The sequence below is a fragment of the Mesocricetus auratus genome, unplaced genomic scaffold (assembly GCF_017639785.1).
Source record: "Mesocricetus auratus isolate SY011 unplaced genomic scaffold, BCM_Maur_2.0 Super-Scaffold_100676, whole genome shotgun sequence".
NCBI lineage: Eukaryota > Metazoa > Chordata > Mammalia > Rodentia > Cricetidae > Mesocricetus > Mesocricetus auratus.
Window position 1 is genome coordinate 103,489,373 of NW_024429266.1, and position 18,297 is coordinate 103,507,669.

The following is an 18,297-nucleotide window of genomic DNA, read 5'->3' on the forward strand; positions in this document are numbered from 1 at the left end:
GGGTGTGATGTGGGCAGCCTCACGTCCTGCCCAGACTCCCTTGCTGTCCCCTCCACCACCTCATGAGGCCCCGAGTCACTTCACACCCGGCGTTGCTTCTTGAACTGGCCGCTCCCAGGAGCCTTTCCACATCCAAGTCTTGAGTCTCTGTGTAATCTGTAGCCAAGTCCGTAAGATGAGGGGTCCTCCTCGGACAGTGGAGGGCGATGGTGTGGTGCTCTGCCTGATTCCTCACAGCTGACACTTGGGGAAAGTCAGAAAGGAGAAGAGAACTAACCCCTGAGACACAAGCAACAGCAGACACGAATACAAACTCAGATGAAAATTCTCAAGCAACTGAGGCGAGAAAAAGACCCAAACTGTGGCTCATGTGTGTACTGGGGAAGGCTGAGGCAGGAGAATCACAGAGCCTGGGTTACTAAATGATACCACATCTCAAATGTGAGCACACACACACACACACACATGCACACGCGCGCACACACACACAGAAAACCAGGGGTGTTGAGACCTCCCCAGTGCTGAAGTTTCTATAATGACCTCAAGGAGGGGTTCACTGGGTAGAGCCCTGGCTGAGCACACTCCAACCCTGGGTTCCATTTCCAGAACCGCAGAAACTAGATGTGGAAGTGCATGCCTGTCATGCAACACTCTGGAGATAGAGAAGCAGGACAGCCAAAGGTTCAAGGCCATCCTCAAAGCAAATTCCAGGTCGGCCATCTCAAAAAAAGATGAAAAAATCCCCCAGAGAGCTGAAGAGATGACTCGGCAAGTGCACTCACTGGCTTCTCTTCCAGAAGACCCAGGTTCAAGAGTTAGCATCCACAAGACAGCTCTCAGCCAGTTACCCCAATCCCAGAGCCCCCTTCTGGCTGCTGTGAAGCAGGAAGGTGCAGTACTCACCAGATCCACAAATACGGGCACTTACACTGATACACACACTCACACAGGCACACACACTTGCCACCAAGTCTGCAGACTGACTCCCACAAGCCCTTTCGATGCCCACAACTCACTTCAAGAGCCCCACATCAGCAGGTGTTGAGTCCCTCCCTGTTGTGTGCCTGTGCCCTGTTGGAGCATGCTTAACATGCTCGTGGCTGTCGCACCTGCTGTGCGGCCTGCATCCGAGAATGTAGCGAGGTGGTCGGGATAGATGACACAGAGACCGGTCGGTTGCTTTAAGAAAACTTTATGTTTCCCAAGTCAGCTTAGGAGGAGACCCCAGTCCGCTTAGGAGAGCTCTCAGGAGAAGTCTAAGAAAAAAGAGCTTCCCTTTTTAAGGACTTCTGCCATTTATCTACATACCATTCTTTTCTCCTGGCTGGTGGTTTAATCTCCGGCCCCAGAATCGGGGAGACACCACAGGGAAACAGGAAGAGGCATCTAGCCGTAGGGGGTATGAAAGGCATGGTATTTCAGTGAGCAAGCCCTTATCTGAGCCCTATCAAGAGCTTTAAAGCACTGAATTGTTTTCAGTAAACATTAACAGATGCCTGCTCCCAGGCCGAAGGGGAAGTGGGTTTCTGCTCAAGGTCTAGTGTCCCCACACGTGGCAGCCCAAAGTTGAGTCACTTAGGGGCTGGAGAGATGGCACAGTGATTCGAGCTTTGGATGCTCTTACGGGGAGCCAGGGGTTCAGTCCCAGCACCCAATCTGCAACTCCTCTGTGTTGTTGGTTGTTTTACTCTGGGGACCCGGCTCCCACATAACTCTCACACAGAGGCTTATTATTGCTTACAAATGCATGGTTAGCTTGGCTTGTTTCTAGCCAGCTCTCCTTAAATCAGCTACCTTTTGCCTCTGGGCTTTTACCTTTCTCTTACTTCTGGGTATCTTAATTTCATTCTCACTGCATGCTTGGCTGCCCTTTCTCTTCTCCTTCCGTCTCTTGTTCCGGGATCATTCTTTTTCTCCTTTTGTTTATCCTCTGGGCTGCCAGCACTGCCTCTCCCCTCTCCTGCCTCGCTATTGGCCGTTCAGTTCTTTATTAGACCAATGGGGTCTAATAAGTAGAAAGTCTACTAAGTAAGTCTGTCCCATCATCTCATTGAGGCAGGACCAAGGCACCTCCCCACACCCCACACCCTTGTCTAGGCTGAGCAAGGCGTCTCTCATACAGAACGGGCTCCACTAAGTCAGTTTGTGCATTAGTGTTAGATCTTGGACCCACTGCCAGGAGCCTCATATATTGTCCCTGTCACACCACTGTCACCTATATTAAAGGAGTCTTATGCTAGTGCCCCAGGTGTCAGGCCTGAGTCAGTGACCTCTCAGTAGCTCGGGTCAGCTGAGTCTGTGGGTTTGCTGGTCTAGCCCCACCACTCTCTCCAAGGCTCCTGCCTGCCCTACCTGTAGCCCTTTGTGGGCAGAGCCTCCTATCCAGTCCCAGGTATTTATTCTTTTCTTTGTCTTTTTTTGTAGGTAGCCATGTCGATCAGTGTAACCTGTCAATCTGACTGGATCCCAAATCCCTGTGGGGTGGGTCCGGCAGCTTATCTCGTGGAGGAAGACTCTGGGCAGGGACCCTGACCTAAAAATGGAGAAAGGGAGTGAGTCACTGCTATGCAGGCAGTGTCCTGTCTGCGTCCTGACGTGGTGTGGTCTATTGCTTCCAGGCTCCTATTGCCTGGATTCCCCCCAGGGCCTGTGCCTGTCCTTTAAGGTACTTTGGTGTTTTGTTTTGTTTTTCGAGACAGGGTTTCTCTGTGTAGTCCCAACTATCCTGGAACTCTCTCTGTAGACCAGGCTGGCCTTGACTAAGAGATCTGCCTGCCTCTGTCTTCCCAAAGCTACTGCTTAAGGGGGTATATTTATGTTTGTGTGCATGCACGCCACGTCGGGTCCCCTGGAGCTGAGTCCTGTGGGTGCCAGGATCTGAAGCCCTCTGGACGTCAGTGCTCTTACCACCAAACCAGCTCCCCAGTTGCCCATTGCTGCTTAAAACGGAGCATTTCATCACAGCACCACGAAAAGACTCTGTCCTATCACCAGAAGTGATTCCTTTAGGTTTTGTTGTTGTTTATTTTTTTTCAGACAGGGTATGTAGCCCAGGCTACCCCTGCAGGTTGAAGGTTGGGCTGCTTCCACTTAGCACTGGGATTGCAGATGTGTGCCAGCTCAGGAAAAAAAAAGACAAAAGAAAGAGAAGCCAGGCATGGTGGCATGCTCCTGTCATCCCAGAACTCAGAAGGGGGATGCAGGGGGATCTGGAGGTTCAAGGTCGTCCTTGGTTACATGGCAAAGGTGAGGCTAGCCTGTGCTACACGAACTGAAGAACGGAAAGAAATGAAACGAACGAACAGGCCAAGGGCATTCGCACAAGGTCTGCAGCAGGCAATATGCACGCGGAGCAGAAAGATGTTAGGTTTCCATAGAAACAGCATCCCTGCCGCCTTAAGGTTCCGCCCACCACTCTCTGACCGCCAATCACGAACTCACCGGTGTGCTGCGCATGCGCAGCACGGCATCGCTGGCTGGATTCTCCTCCCGCTTCCAGGAGACATGGGCGGAGCCGCGATGCGCCCACGCCGGAGTGGTTGTGCTGCGCGCTTGCGCACTCGCGCCGCCCGCCGGCCCTGGCGCGCAGGCGCCTTCCCAGCGTGCCCCGAGCGCGCGGGCGGCGGGCGGCTCAGTGTGCGAGGGACGGCGGAGCGGCGGGCCCCGGCCGGTGAGCTCCCGACGAGACCAGACGGCCCAGGCTGAGGATCGGGAGCAGGCCGTCCGTGCGCGCGCAGGTCGCCGCCATGAAGCCCCCTGCAGGTACCGGCCGCCCCTCGCCCGGGTCCGCACACCTCCTCCGGCTCCTGGAGCCTGTGGGATCCCCGGCCCCCGGTCCCCTCATCTGCAAAATGAATGACCCAACTCTCCCATAACTTCATCCTCTTGGCAGACGGCATTTAAAAAGATTTTAAAAACTTTCCTACTGCTCCCCGCCGTTCCCTCGAGAGTGAGATGGTCTGCCCAGCCGGCGGTGAGCACCACCCACACCCGAGTAAAGGCTGGGGGCTTCTCTAGGGCTGCGTGGACACGGTGGCCTGTGGGAACCTGGCAGCCAGGACCGGGTACCAGGCGGCATATAGCGAGGTCGGGGAGCTAAGTGTGTGTGTGGGGGGGTGCACATGTATGCAGCACCCACGCGGGCCCCCAATACTGGAGTTCATTACAGGTGGTTGGGAGTGATCTTTTAGGGGTGCTGGGAACCGAACTAGGGTCCTCTGAAGAGCCGCAAAAGCCCTTCCTGCCCCAGCCTCTTGAGGGTGCAGACCCCGGTCGGGAGACTCCTCTTTCTGAGGGTCAGATGTTGACGGCACAAAAAGTTTGGATTTTTTTTCAAGGCATGATGTGGTGTGTGTGTCCGTTTGGAGGTCAGGACAGCTTGCCATTCCATTCTCTTTCCACCTCATGAGTCTGAGGATCAAACTCGGGTTCTCAGGGTTGGCAGTAAGCGCCTTCCACTGCTTAGCCATCTGGTGTCCCCCTGGACTTGCTTAAGTCAGTAAAGGGACCTGATCCAGCCTCCAAAGATGACAAGGCCAGCCTGGGCCACTTGGCAAGATCTATCTTAAACAGTAAATGCGGTTGGTGACTGCCACGTCCTGGGTTCCCCAACAGCACCAGTGGAAATAAAAAAGGCACTGTGTGACTTGTATCCCAAGTCTTAGAGAGTGGCCTGGAATGTGTGGCAACTTCTTGAATTTTTCTCATGTTTGTGGATCATCCCCAGTTGTAATCATGGTAACAGGCATGATTAGAATTACTCTCGCCTCAGGACCTTGAAGGTGACCTGAAATGGAGGTGGTAATCCAAATGTTTACAGAAATATATTTATTTGTACTTTATTTACATTGGTGTTTTGCCTGCTTGTATGTCTGTGTGAGGGTGTCTGTTAACAGGTGATATGCCCAGTTGTGAGCTGCCATGTGGGTGCTGGGAATTGAACTCAGGTCCTCTGTAAGAGCAGCCTTAACCACTGAGCCATCTCTCCAGCTCTGTGCCCCACTTCTAAAGCCCTGTGTGTGTGTGTGTGTGTGTGTGTGTGTGTGTGTGTGTGTGTGTGTGCGCGCGTGCGCTCACACATGTGGGTCTGTGGAGGACGGGGATTGACACTGAGTATTTTTCCTCACTAGCTGCCCACCTCACTTATTTATATAGTGAGACAAGGTTCTCCTGGAACTCGCTCTGTAGACCAGGCTGGCCTCCAACTCAGAGACCCGCCTGCCTCTGCCTCCCGAGTGCTGGCATTAAAGATATGCGCCACTTTTATGGTTTTGAATTTTGAGGCAGGGTCCATGTGCCCCAGGCTGGCCTCACACTTGATATGTAGCCCTGGATGACCTTGAACTTTGTCCTCCTGCCTTTTTTTTTAATGATGGGGATGGAGCAGGGGCACTGTGCACACTGGGTGAGTGCTCTACCCACTTGGCCACAGTCTCTGGTTTTGTTTTTACTTGTGAGAAGCATGGTTCCGTTATAGTCTCTATTTGGGCCTCAGACATGGAAACCTGCTTCAGCTTCCTAAGCCCAGTGGGAACAGCCGGCCATCCCCTCACCCGGCCCATCTTCGTGGAAACGCCCTCCTGGTGGGCAGTCCTCTCTCTTCCTTTCCCACCCATCTTAAGGGCCCTCGTTGCTGTCCTGTGAAGGCTCGGGTGTTTGGTGGCGGGCGCATGCCAGCCCACCGGTACTTCACGTGGCCCTGAGTTAGAGCACATTGTCATGGGACCCAGAGCACGGTGACCCCGCTGCCCGGTACCATCAGTGTTGAACAAGTGTTGTTGGGCTGTGAAGTCAGTGCTCTGCCTGGCAACAGCACCTGTCCTTGGGCAGGTTCCCTCCTGGTCATCCCAGTGCCGCCTGCCAACCCCACCTCTACGCCTGCCTTTGTCAGTGAGGCCTGATGCGGGCAGGAACGGCCGCCATTGAACCTCGGCCACACCCAGTCCTGAATGACTTGCTGCTGTGGCTGTGTGGCAGCCACATGGCATGGAGAACAGGGACAACAGAAAGACAGACTTCTGGAAACCCTCGGGCTTGGCCTCACAGATCTTGAAAGGGTGGAGCCGACCAGAGCCTTTGCCTGCATTTCTAGGCCTGCATTTGCTAAAGCAGTGGGACCTCCCAGCAGTAGAGCCCCGCCTAGAGTCCCTCAGTGAGGGGAGGGCTGAGGTGGGGGGAGCCCTGCTAAGGTGTTCCCCTGGGTCGAGAAGGGCTCTGTGCCTGGCTGCACTTGCCCTGCTCTTGACATAGTTGCTGGGCAGGCTCCTCTGGGTAGAGGCTCAGTGCTTCCCACAAGCCCCTGGCCTCTTGCTTATGCCGCTGCTGAGATCAATTGTCCCGCTCTTTCCTGCAGCCTGTGCCGGGGATATTGTGGACGCAGTGTCCCCGTGCTCCGTGGTGAACCATCTGCGCTGGGATCTGAGTGCTCAGCAGATCCAGACCCTGACCAAGGAGCTCATCGAACAGACCAAGTGTGTGTACGACCGTGTGGGCGCCCAGGACTTCCAGGACGTGTCCTATGAGAGCACTCTGAAGGCGCTGGCCGATGTGGAGGTGACCTACACGGGTGAGCTCTCTGGGTCCCTCGTGTTTGCACAGGCCACTGACAGGTGGGAGCCGGGAGGGTGGCCTGCCACTCAGGGCAGGCGTGGCAGGTGGACCTGCTTGCCCAGCTGGGCAGATAGAAGCACCCAGACACCTTCTACCGCCTGCCATTGTGTGACTGTTTCCCTGAAGCATGGGCCTAAAGAGCCCGGAAAGCAAGTTCCTTGTGGCTTCTGTGAACCAGGTGTCGGCTCCTACCTGACCTGCCAAACATGCCTTGTCCAAGTTTGTTTTCCTTCTTCTAAAGATTTCTTTATTTTTGGACCAGGCTTTGTGGCACATACCCTTTAATTCTAGCACCTGGGAGACAGATTCAGGTGGATCTCTGTGAGTTTAGGGCTAGCCTGGTCTACACAATGAATTCTGAGATAGTCTGGTCTATGTTGTGTGAGTTCTGAGCCTGGCCTACATAGCAAGACCCTGTCTTATAAACAGAAGAAAAGAAAATACAAGCAACAAAAATATTTTGTGTGTTTGTATGTTGCCTGTGTGTGTGTGTGGTGTGTGTGTGTGTGTGTGTGTGTGTGTGTGTGTGTGTGTGTGTGTGTGTGTGTGTAGTACCCACTGAGGCCAGAGGGGGTGTCAGGTGTCAGGTACTATGGAGCTGGAGTCCTGTGTCCTCTGCAGGGACAGCCGGTGTGCTAAGCAGTGAGCCATCTCCTTGGTTCTTTTGTTTTCTGAAACAAGGTTGGACTGTGTAGCCCAAGCTGTCCCCCTGCCTCAGCCCCCTGCATGCTGTGATGGCGGATGTGTGTCAGTGTTCGTGTGCATCCACGGCGGCCTGAACACAGCTTGCGTGTTTCTTCCCACCGTGTGGGTCACGCTCGGGTTGTCAGGACTTGGTGACAGATACGGTTTCTCACTCAGCCAGCTCACTGTCCCTCCTTTTGTTCTCAGTCAACCCTGTGTCTGCCAGAGTTGTAGTCCTGGTTGTCCTCCCGCCTCAGCGTCTCAGCACCCCCACGCTCTCAGCAGGGCGTCTGCTTTCTGTTTCCACAGCAGCACTCTTGACTGGGAGTTCGCGGTCGCCCGCATGTAGCTCTTCTTGTCTCAGCCTCGGTGCCGTCAGACGTCCCTCTCAGGGCTGAGCTGCGGCCATCGGTACCAACTTTTCATACCCTGGTGTCACGCCGCCTCTGGTCTGCGTCTCCAACGTGATGCCAGGTGTTCCTGTTGCCACCTAGCATGGCAGCTTCTCTCAGACCCAAGGCCCAGTCTGCCCAGTGTGAGGCCACCGTGTCCCAGGCCCCTTTCTGGAAATGGGTAGGAAAGGCACGTCCAGGCTGCTGAGCCTCTCTGCCTTGGGGCCAGCATAACCCTTCTGCCTGAATCCCCAGTGTGACTCCCCGGCTGCCTGTGGCCTTACATGCCCCTCAGATGCGGTTGACTTCAGCCTCAGTTTCCGCTCATGCATCAAGCAGTGTCCTCTGCCTCTGGCCTCAGGTGGAAATCTTGCCTGGTGGTGTCCCTTCCCTTAGCCTGGCGTTGCTGTATCAGGTTCCTTTGCTGTCCCTGCCAGCCTCTCCCGCAGCTCCTCTACCTGGTGTAGTGACTCACACCTGTAATGCCATCACTCCGTGTGCTGAGGGAGGATTGCCACAAGTTCAGGCCTCACTTGACTGTATAGCAAGACCTTGTTGCAAAACAGGAAGAACAAAAAGAGAAATGGTGCCGGGTGGTGGTGGCGCACGCCTTTAAGCCCAGCACTCGGGAGGCAGAGGCAGGCAGATCTCTGTGAGTTCGAGGCTGGGCTGGACCGACAGCCTCCAAAACAATACAGAGAAACCCTGTCTCGTAAAACAGAGAGAGAGAAAGGGAGAGGGAGAGGAAGGGAGAGAGAGAAAGAAAAAACGATGGTGGGGGTTTCTGCCTCACCTGGTCCCATACAGACAAAAGGACACTACAATAACTATGAAACTATTGGCCGATGGCTAGGGCTTCTTATTGACTAGCTCTGTCTTAATTATTAACCCATTTCTGTCCATCTAAGTACGTCCACATGGTCTTATCTTACCGAGAAGAGGGTTGCGGCCTGTTACTCCTTCTCCCGCTGCCTGGCATCTCCTCACGCCCCTCTCTGCCTTCCTCTCCCAGCATTCTTCTCGCCTCCCAGCCCTGCCTATCTTCCTGCCTCTTATTGGCCAAACAGTGTTTATGCAGCAGCCAGTAGGTGAAACGAAGCATGCACAGAGAAGCAAGTCGGTCTGGGCTGGCCCTCACAGCTCCTCGGTTCACCCCCACGACCTCTGCATGGGGTCGTGCCCTTTGCACTCCCCTCTCCTGAAGGCCTCCTGGTCCTCCGGGCCCTGCCCACCCTGCTGCACACTGTGCCTGCCGGGGCTCAGATGTGGCTAGGACTCTATGGCCTAAACATCCAGGGCCAGGACCGCTCACACCGAGCCTCCTCAGCTGTGGTGCCTCCCTGTTCCCATCCTGCTCCACATGCCCACTTTCTGTCTCTGGATGGTTCTTGTCGCCGAGACCCCTGCCCTGTGACTTTTGAGTCTGGGTCTGTGGCTTGTGCTGTGGTGTGTGTATGTCTGTGTGTCTGTGTGGGGTGTGTGTGTCGGGCTCACTCCTGTTCAGGGCTGCGTGATACTCCAGCGTGTGAGCCTGAACTCAGGGCCCCACCTTTGGCTGTTGTGGGTTCTGCTGTGACACATGCTCAGCATTTGATAGTGACCTGTGCCCTTGTTCCTCTTGGCTTCATGCCTAGGGGGTGGACTGGGTCACAGGACACGTGTAGTAACGGTTAAGTTTCTGTGACCCTGCACTGTCTCACTCTGTAGCTAAAGCTAGCCCCAAATGCAGGCATGCTCCTTCTGCCTCAACCTCTGTGGTGCTGGAATGGCAGCCACAAGCGCCACTCCCGTGAGCGAGTCAGCAATGAAGCCATTCTCCCGTTAGCATGCCTGAATGTGTCTGATTTACTGTCTTGAGTCTCTGCTGTGGCGTCCCCAAGGCTAAGAGTGACAGCACTCCCCCTCTGTCTAAGTGCCTGAGCCAGGCTGGGTGCGGAGGCGTCTCCGCAGAGGGAGCTGACGGCCTGATCCTCGCCTTGTCCCATATCTCACCCTCAGTACAGAGGAACATTCTGGACTTCCCTCAGCACGTGTCCCCATCCAAGGATATCCGCACAGCAAGCACAGAGGCTGACAAGAAGCTCTCGGAGTTTGATGTGGAGATGAGCATGAGGCAGGACGTGTACCAGAGGGTCGTGTGGCTGCAGGTGCGTGTTGGGGGCAGCAGGCACAGCGGTGTTGGCTCTGTGCTGCACGTGGCCTGCTGCATGGCTGATGGGCGTGATACCACCACCCACCGTGGCCTGTGCACGTGAGCCACGTGGTGGGGTATGCAGCTGGAACCGCTGGTGGCCTGTCGGGAGCAGGCGCTGGCGGTGTGAACCGTACAGTCGCAGTGTGCTGAGGCCTGCACTGTGGTCAGGGTGTTGTTAAAGTACCTGTAGTTGTAGCTATGTAAGATGGGATGCAGGTCTGAGCATGTGCCCCAGGCTGTTGTCACGGCACATGGCAGACCAGCCAGGGCATCGTGGGATATGCCTCTCATCCGAGCACTTAGTGGGAAGAGACGGAAGACTGAAGTTTAATACTATCCTTCATTCCAAGCCAGCCTGGGCTGCATGAGACCCTGCTGAATGAATAAAGAGAGCTGAGGTTCTCAGTGGGAAAGCCCCTCCTAGAATCCCCCAGTGAGGGGCTGGGGGCGTGGTCAGAATGGAGCTCTGTCTAGAATCCCCAATGAGGGACTGGGGCGTGGCTGGAGGCAGACTCCTACTCTCCTGGGTTACATCCTGCCACCAAAGGGAAAAAAGGCAAGTGCTGGCGTGGGGTCCCCTCCAGCCTCGTTGGCCCTGCTCACTGTGGAGACTGGTGTGTTTGTACACCCAGGAGCACATGGCCTGCCTGAGGCAGCCTGCGGTTGAGATTGGGGATTCCGATGTGTTGATGGACAGGGATATTTCTCTGTAGCCTTTGCGGACTGGGAACCAGGGTCCTCCATCTCTGTTCCCAAGAGCCAGGGTCTCTAGGTGGCTCTGTGCCTGGCTGTGTAATCAGGTGTTAGCATTTCTTTTCTTACTGGGATGGCCCCAGGAAGCCTCTCTCTCCCCCACCTTTTGTGTGCCAGGGATTCAGCTTGGCTTTGGCTACAATCACCTTTACCCTCAGAGCCGTCTGTCTCATGATCGGATCGTGGGGTTTTTAGTCGTTTTTATTACATGTATGTCTTTTCTTTCTGTGTGGGTGTGTTCATATGTGCTGCTGTCCATGGAGGCCAGAAGCGAGCGCTGTGTCCGGGAGCTGGGATCATGGGTTATGAGCTGCCATGAGGGTGCCCCTGCTCTGTGAGAGCCACAGAAGGGGACACAGTTCCCTGAGCTGTTGCCCAGTGTTTGATGTGAGCTTTTGATGGCTTTTTCCAGGAGAAAGTCCCAAAGGATTCCCTGCGGCCGGAGGCAGCTCGATACCTGGAGCGGCTGATCAAGCTAGGCCGGAGGAATGGACTCCACCTACCTCAGGACACGCAAGAAGTAGGTGTGCCCTGGCCCGAATGGGTTCCAGTTAAGGCCTGACGACTTTGTCCCCGTCCTCTGCCCGGGGCCTGAGCTAGGGAAGCAGAGCCACTAGCCAGAGTATGCTGCAGCTGCCCATGCTTCCTCACCTCAGCCCGCCCGCCCGCAGGGTGGGTCTCCATGCGGGTCTCCATGCGTGCTTCCTCACCTCAGCCCGCCCGCAGGGTGGGTCTCCATGCGTACCTCATGGGCTGGCTTAACGATCTGGTGTGCACAGAAGAGATGGGTGTCATGCTAAGGCCATGCCTGCATCAGGCAAGGCAGAGACCACAGCTGACTCTGGAGGGATGGGGCGGAGACACTGCACAAACAAAAGGAAGTGAGGGTGAGGACCCTGCAAGGAGTGTGCCTTGAAAGGGTTAGGCACGCCCCTGGGTGGGCCCTAGACCTTTACGTAGTGGAGATGCCATCCTGCTAAGGTGCTGACAGCCAGCAGAGGCGACAGGGATGTTCCCTGTGAGTCCTAGCTCCTCTGTGACCCTCCATAGAGTCACCGTGACCACTGAAGGCCCACATGCCCACTCGTGTAGGTTGGGCAAGGGCAGAGAGGTCACCCTGCTTGGAACGGGGTCCTAGTGTTCCCTGCCTGCCGTTTGCGCCCATGCCTGGTCCCTATCCCAGGGAGCACTCATTGGCCAGGTGGCTTTGAGGAGAAGGAAGTGCATGCCGTCCCCGGGCTTGTGCAGACCCCACAGAGGCCTCCGCAGCCCTGACAGCTGTGCTGTGGTTCTTAGAGCCGTGTTGCTGTAAGAGGCTGACTTCAGGGCAGCCAGAGAGGGCCCCTGCCCTGGCCTGTCACAGCCTGCAGCCTTGATTGTTGCCCTGTCCTTTGATGGGGCATGGCTGAGCTGATGGCTACTCAGACCCTAGACCCTGTAGCAGACAGAGATGGAAGCCCGTCTGTGTCACCATGGCCAGACTGAGGATCTTTCCCGGAGGAGAGGACGCGAGTCTAGAGGTGCCCGGGATGCGGCGAGAAATAAAAGACCCAGAGACTGACACTGGGGTTCAAGTTTCTTTTCTTCTTTTTTTCTTTTTTAAATACTGGATAAGAGCAACCTAAGGAAGGGAAGGTTTATTTTATGTACACAGTCTTCTATCTGCATGTGTTCTGTAGGCCAGCAGAGGGCACCAGACCTCATTCAAGGTGCTTGTAAACCACCATGTGGCTGCTGAGAATTGAACTCAGGACCTCTGGAAGGGCAGCCAGTGCTCTTAACCGCTGAGCCATCTCCAGGCCCAGGGTTCGAGTTTCAAGCTGAAAATCCGCTCTCACCTCTCGCTCAGACTGACAGGGCTGACCTCACAAGCCCTTCATCAGGTCTCACACTGCTGCCTCTCCTCAGTGTGGCTGGAGAACAAAACCTCTCTGAGTCCTTGGGTCTGTCTTATGTATTCCCTAATGTTGGGATTAAAGGTGTGAGCTGTAATTCCCCTTTAGACCGATTCACTCTTGTGTAGATCTGAGTGGTCTTGGACTCACAGAGATCATCTATCGCTTGGTCCTGAGTCGTAGGATTAAAGGTGTATACCACACTTCCTAGCTTCTGGCTGCTGGGATTTAAGGTGTGTGCCTGGCTTCTACAGACTGTGGCTGACTTTGCTTTCTGAATCCTCAGTAAATCATAAACAATATCTCACCACGGCAGACGGCATAGCAGCCGCCAGCTCCTCCATCCTTTACTGGGTATTCTTGGGAGGGGCAGCCTGGAGGGACAGCAGAGGCCAGCGTCGTGTCGTTACACACATGCACACACACACGCACACACTCTGCAGTGACAGCGCTGCTGTCCCCACACCGCTGTCTCTGCAGAAGATCAAGGAGATAAAGAAGAAGCTGAGCCTGCTGTGCATTGACTTCAACAAGAACCTGAACGAGGACACCACCTTCCTGCCCTTCACACGAGAGGAGCTGGGTGAGTGCGCCACCACAGCGTGGCATCCTCTCAGCTGGCCAAGGGCACTGCACCCCTTCCTCGGGAAGCGAGAGCTGGGCTCTGCTGGCCAAGTCCCACCCAGAGGCCTGAGCCGGGGCAGTTGGCCCCCGTAGCCTGGCGCTGTCGTTTGCCCAGGACCCCACAGACACCCCGCTACACAGCGTGGCTTTCAGCCCAGGATAAGAGGCAGTGAAGTTTTGCGCAGACCTGAGACCTTGGAGGGTTAGCACTGTGGGGCTTCCCCTGTAGCTGTGATGCCACCGGCTCTCGGGTGCCTCGTGTTGCCTTTGGGTCCGAGGCTTCCTGGCCGCTCCCCAGCATCTCACATGCTTGGGGAGGTGGCCCATCGCTGCCCACCACTCTTCAGCCTGTACCGTACCCACTGGCCAGCTGGGGGCTCCCTAGGGGTCCTGGGGCCAGGGTTGCTGGCCTTGCTTCAAGGCTCCATCCACCACACCCACAGGTGGGCTCCCTGAAGACTTCCTGAACTCGCTGGAGAAGACGGCGGACGGCAAGCTGAAGGTCACCCTCAAGTACCCACATTACTTCCCGCTGATGAAGAAGTGCCATGTCCCCGAGACGCGGCGTCTAGTAGAGGAGGCCTTCAACTGCCGCTGCAAGGAGGTGGGGACAGCCACAGCCGTCTCTCCCGGGCACCCGCTGTCCACTGTCCCTCTGCAGCTGTCCGCTGTGTCCCTGTGCCGGTGCCCGCTGTCACGAGGACACCTGGCGGCCTTTGTATGGGAAGTTGGGTTTAGCTCTTGAGCAGGTGAGGCAGTGAGGCTCTCCAGGAGGTGCCATGCTCTTGGCTTCCTGTTGGCCAAAGGGCTGTATGTGAGGGTCCCGAGTGGCCGTAGACAGCAGGGAATGGAGGTGCCCGCTGTCACATCCCCTGGCTGGAGAGTGGCTACGGTCCGGCCCCACCTCCCTGCAGCTGCAGTTTGTGCTTTGTTAGTGTTTTTTGTTGTTGTTTTTCTTGTTCTTGTTTCTTTGGTTTTCCGAGACAGGGTTTCTCTGTGGCTTTGGAGGCTGTCCTGGAACTCTCTCTGTAGACCAGGCTGGCCCGGAACTCACAGAGATCCACCTGCCTCTGCCTCCCGAGTGCTGGGATTAAAGGCCACTAATGCCTGACTCCTGCAGCATGCCTCAGAATAGGCTGGGACTTAGCGTGCTGTTTGTGAACTTGGGCCTCAGATCCCGGGCCGTGGGCTGGGGAAGGATTGTCATCATCATGTAACCAAATCCTCAGGACTCCTCCCCCCTGACCTCCCAAGGACCCGCATATGTGACTGGTGTGTGTGTGTGTGTCGTCCGTGTGTGCGCCCCCCCCGTGTTGAGTTGCTGTATCACCACACTGCAGGTGCTGTGGGTGGGGTGTCCGGGCCCACGTGAGTGCCGCGGTGAGCTGGGCTGCTCCCGGGCAGTCCTTCGTCTGCTCTGCCTTCCTCCTCCCTGGGCAGCGCTGCTGCATCAGGGCGCGGCCTTCCTTTATGGCGGCCAGATGGAGCCTGCAGCTGTCACCCATTGTCCGTTGTGTCATCTCCGAGGCTGGTCCACTTCTGTGTGACCCGGCTTGTGCCTAACACTAATCCCAGGACACCCATGGTCCTGTCTGAGGGGCATAGAGGTGCAGCCACCGCTGCCTGTGTCCCTGCAGGAGAACTGCGCCATCCTCAAGGAGCTGGTGTCCTTGCGGGCTCAGAAGTCCAGCCTCCTGGGGTTCCCTACACACGCCGACTATGTCCTGGAGATGAACATGGCCAAGACCAGCCAAACAGTAGCCACCTTCCTAGGTACCCGCCCTGCCCCGTCCCGCCCCGGGCGCCTGTCTTTGCCCATCCTTTCAGCCTGGAGGGCCATTCTCCCTAGTCACTCCTGTTGGTCTCGCCCTGGGTGATGGTGTGGCCCTCGTGTCCTACGGGCAGTCGGGGTGGCTGCGGGTGACAGTGGCGCCTCCGCAGATGAGCTGGCGCAGAAGCTGAAGCCGCTGGGTGAGCAGGAGCGAGCGCTGATCCTGGAGCTGAAGGAGGCGGAGTGCACCAAGCGGGGCCTGCCCTTCGACGGCCGCATCCACGCCTGGGACATGCGCTACTACATGAACCAGGTGGAGGAGACCCGCTACTGCGTGGACCAGAACCTCCTGAAGGAGTACTTCCCGATGCAGGTGGTCACCCGCGGGCTGCTGGCCATCTACCAGGAGCTGCTGGGGCTGACGTTTGCGCTGGAGGAAGGCGCTGCCGCCTGGCACGAGGATGTGCAGCTGTACTCGGTGCGCGACACCACCTCCGGAGAGGAGATCGGCAAGTTCTACCTCGACCTGTACCCCAGGTGGGCATGGCGTCGGGGTAACTGTCACCTGCCCTATTGCTCTGCTGTCCACAAGGGCACCGAGGGGCAGGAAGCCCAGGGTGGCATGGACTCCGGCTGCGGGGAAGGGCGGCCCCTAACAGGTCCAGAGCCCCGCCGGGTGCCAGCTCTGGATGCCTGGGGGTCTGTTGTTTGTCTCCACGCTGACCTCTCCTCGCTCCCCAGGGAAGGGAAGTATGGCCATGCTGCCTGCTTCGGCCTGCAGCCGGGCTGCCTACGGCAGGATGGTAGCCGGCAGCTGGCCATTGCGGCCATGGTGGCCAACTTCACCAAGCCGACGCCCGACACGCCTTCCTTGCTGCAGCACGATGAGGTGGAGACTTACTTCCATGAGTTCGGCCATGTCATGCACCAGCTGTGCTCACAGGTGTGTGGGGGCCCTGGGCTTCGGGGCGTCACTGGCTCCTCTGCTCTACGTCAGTTGCTTTTATTGAATCTGCCTGTTTTCCTTGTCAGGGGTCTGTGCATACATGTGCCATGCCTTGCATATACAGAGCAGAGAACAGTTGACCCTCACCCACCGTTTGGGTCTTGAACTCATAGCATCAGGCTTGGCAGCAAGCCCCCTTACCCTCCGAGTTGTGCCATTGACCTGTCTCTTCCCTGGTGGCCTGCAGGTCCCCGTCACACTGCCACCCCCTCTTCATAGCCCTCTCGCCCACACCCACGTCCTGAGACGGCTTTGGGAGCCTGGGCTGTTGTGTGCAGTGTGAATGCCCTGGGGGCTGGGGCCGCGCGATCTCAGTGTGAGCCTGGGGCCCCAGAGACGTGGGTGCGCAGCCTCTGACTCAGAGGCCAGTGGCATCCGGTGTGCAGGAGCCCGATGAGCTGACGCCTGCTTAGGCCAGATGGGCGTTGAGGGCGCCAGTGTGCCTAAGGCTTTACCCACTGGTGTCCCGTGTAGGCGGAGTTCGCCATGTTCAGTGGGACCCATGTGGAGCGAGACTTCGTGGAGGCGCCGTCACAGATGCTGGAGAACTGGGTGTGGGAGAAGGAGCCACTGGTTCGCATGTCTCAGCACTACCGAACAGGCAACGCAGCCCCTCAGGACTTGCTGGAGAAGCTTATCAAGTCACGCCAGGCCAACGCAGGTGAGGCCGCACCAGCCTTGGCCATAGGTACTTAGCCAGATATGAACCTTAGTGGCACTTCCTGCTAGCTGACCTCTGACCTCCCCCCAAGGTCTCTTCAACCTTCGGCAGATCGTCCTAGCCAAGGTGGACCAGGCCTTGCACACACAGACGGGCGCAGACCCGGCTGAGGAGTACTCCCGGCTCTGCCAGGAGATCCTTGGGGTGCCAGCCACACCAGGTAACTGCTCAGAGGCTTGGCTGGCACTGCGGGGGGCCCCATGTCCCCCAGCTCCCAGAGAGCCACAGCATGGGGAGCCCTGAGAAACCACGCCCTCCCCACACCCCCCCAGGCCTTAGCCCATGTTTGCGCTACCTCGCCGGCCTGCAGGGCCCATCCTGTCCCCACCCAGTGTGCCCCTCCCCAGGGTGGCCACTGCAGCTGCACCGCCATGTGTCTGTCCAGGGACCAACATGCCCGCCACCTTTGGCCACCTGGCTGGCGGCTATGACGCACAGTACTATGGCTACCTGTGGAGCGAGGTGTACTCCATGGACATGTTCCACACACGCTTCAAACAAGAAGGCGTGCTGAGCCCCAAGGTGAGTCAAACAGCTATGGCAGAGGCCAAGGATAGCTCCCAGGCTGCGAGGCTCCTGGCTGCGGCTTGGGTGGGGCCCATGCACGCCCTAAGACGCTGACCCGAGGTCTGCAGAGCCCCCCTCGGTGTATGGAACCCCGGCTGCCAGCCCCATCCCCCTTTGCCCCCAGGTTGGCATGGATTACCGGACCACCATCCTGAGGCCGGGGGGCTCTGAAGATGCCAGCACCATGCTGAAGCAGTTCCTGGGTCGTGACCCCAAGCAGGATGCCTTCCTCCTGAGCAAGGGCCTGCAGGTAGAGGGCAGTGAGGCGCCCGCCTGCTGACCGCAAGCCTCCCTGCCGCCTGTGCCTTAGCCTAGCCCAGGCTGGGCAGCCTCGAAGGCCCTGGGGCCTGTGACGAGATTGGCAGTGTTCCATCCTATCGTGCCCGGCCCCAGGTCCCCTGGGCTCAGGCCGCCCTGGTGGCCTCCCTGCACTAGCCCCTCCCCAGCACCTGGTGTTGGCCATGGTCTCTGTGATGTCACCATTAAACTTCACACGGCCCCTGCCTGCTCCTTTTCGCCTGCCACAGGCTCCCCCCCCGTGCTCTAGGCTGTGACGTTCTTAGGTCACATGACACTCCAGCTGTTGGAGGGTGCTAAGGCCAGCTGGCCAGTGTGTCACTCAGGGTCATTGTGTCTATTCTAAACCACCGGTTTTTAGGGGCAGGTTGAGGGGTTCTGCCCCCTGCTGGCTGTGTATGGCATTGCAACCTCTAGCCGCCATTAAGTTTGCATTTAAAGGAAGACTTGGCCTCATGTAGCACCCAGGCTGGCATCCTCCAGCCGCCCTGAACAGCAGACGGTGTGAATACACAATGGAAAGCTAGTAGGTGTAACTGGAGGGTCTCGTCCTGCCAGTTCCCACCGCCCTCAGCCCCAAATAAGCACACAGGCGCAACGCTAATTATAGACCTGTTGGCCAATGGCTGGGGCTTCTCTCTTTTTTTTTTTTTTTTTTTTTTTTTTTTTTTGGTTTTTTGAGACAGGGTTTCTCTGTAGTTTTGGAGGCTGTCCTGGAACTCGCTTTGTAGACCAGGCTGGCCACGAACTCACAGAGATCTGCCTGCCTCTGCCTCCCAAGTGC

At 57.0% G+C, this 18,297-nt stretch overlaps 1 protein-coding gene across 1 annotated transcript; it reads left to right on the plus strand.

The window, feature by feature from the left end:
- The first annotated feature begins 3,600 nt into the window (after window positions 1–3,600).
- On the plus strand, window positions 3,601–17,715 carry Thop1 (thimet oligopeptidase 1). Its single transcript, XM_005083273.4, has 13 exons — window positions 3,601–3,762; window positions 6,353–6,565; window positions 9,684–9,832; window positions 11,045–11,152; window positions 13,008–13,110; window positions 13,595–13,755; window positions 14,789–14,924; window positions 15,093–15,459; window positions 15,664–15,865; window positions 16,403–16,589; window positions 16,681–16,809; window positions 17,035–17,171; window positions 17,341–17,715. The coding sequence occupies exons 1-13, from the start codon at window positions 3,747–3,749 to the stop codon at window positions 17,494–17,496; spliced, it is 2,064 nt and encodes a 687-aa protein (XP_005083330.1). The 5' UTR covers window positions 3,601–3,746; the 3' UTR covers window positions 17,497–17,715.
- The last annotated feature ends 582 nt before the right edge of the window (window positions 17,716–18,297 follow it).

Bases quoted from the DNA above. Each gene is read 5' to 3' on its own strand.
- Thop1 (XM_005083273.4), top strand. The intron at 6,566-9,683 runs GTGAGCTCTCTG...TCTCACCCTCAG, and splicing joins TGTGGAGGTGACCTACACGG to TACAGAGGAACATTCTGGAC. The intron at 16,590-16,680 runs GTGAGGCCGCAC...CCTCCCCCCAAG, and splicing joins GTCACGCCAGGCCAACGCAG to GTCTCTTCAACCTTCGGCAG.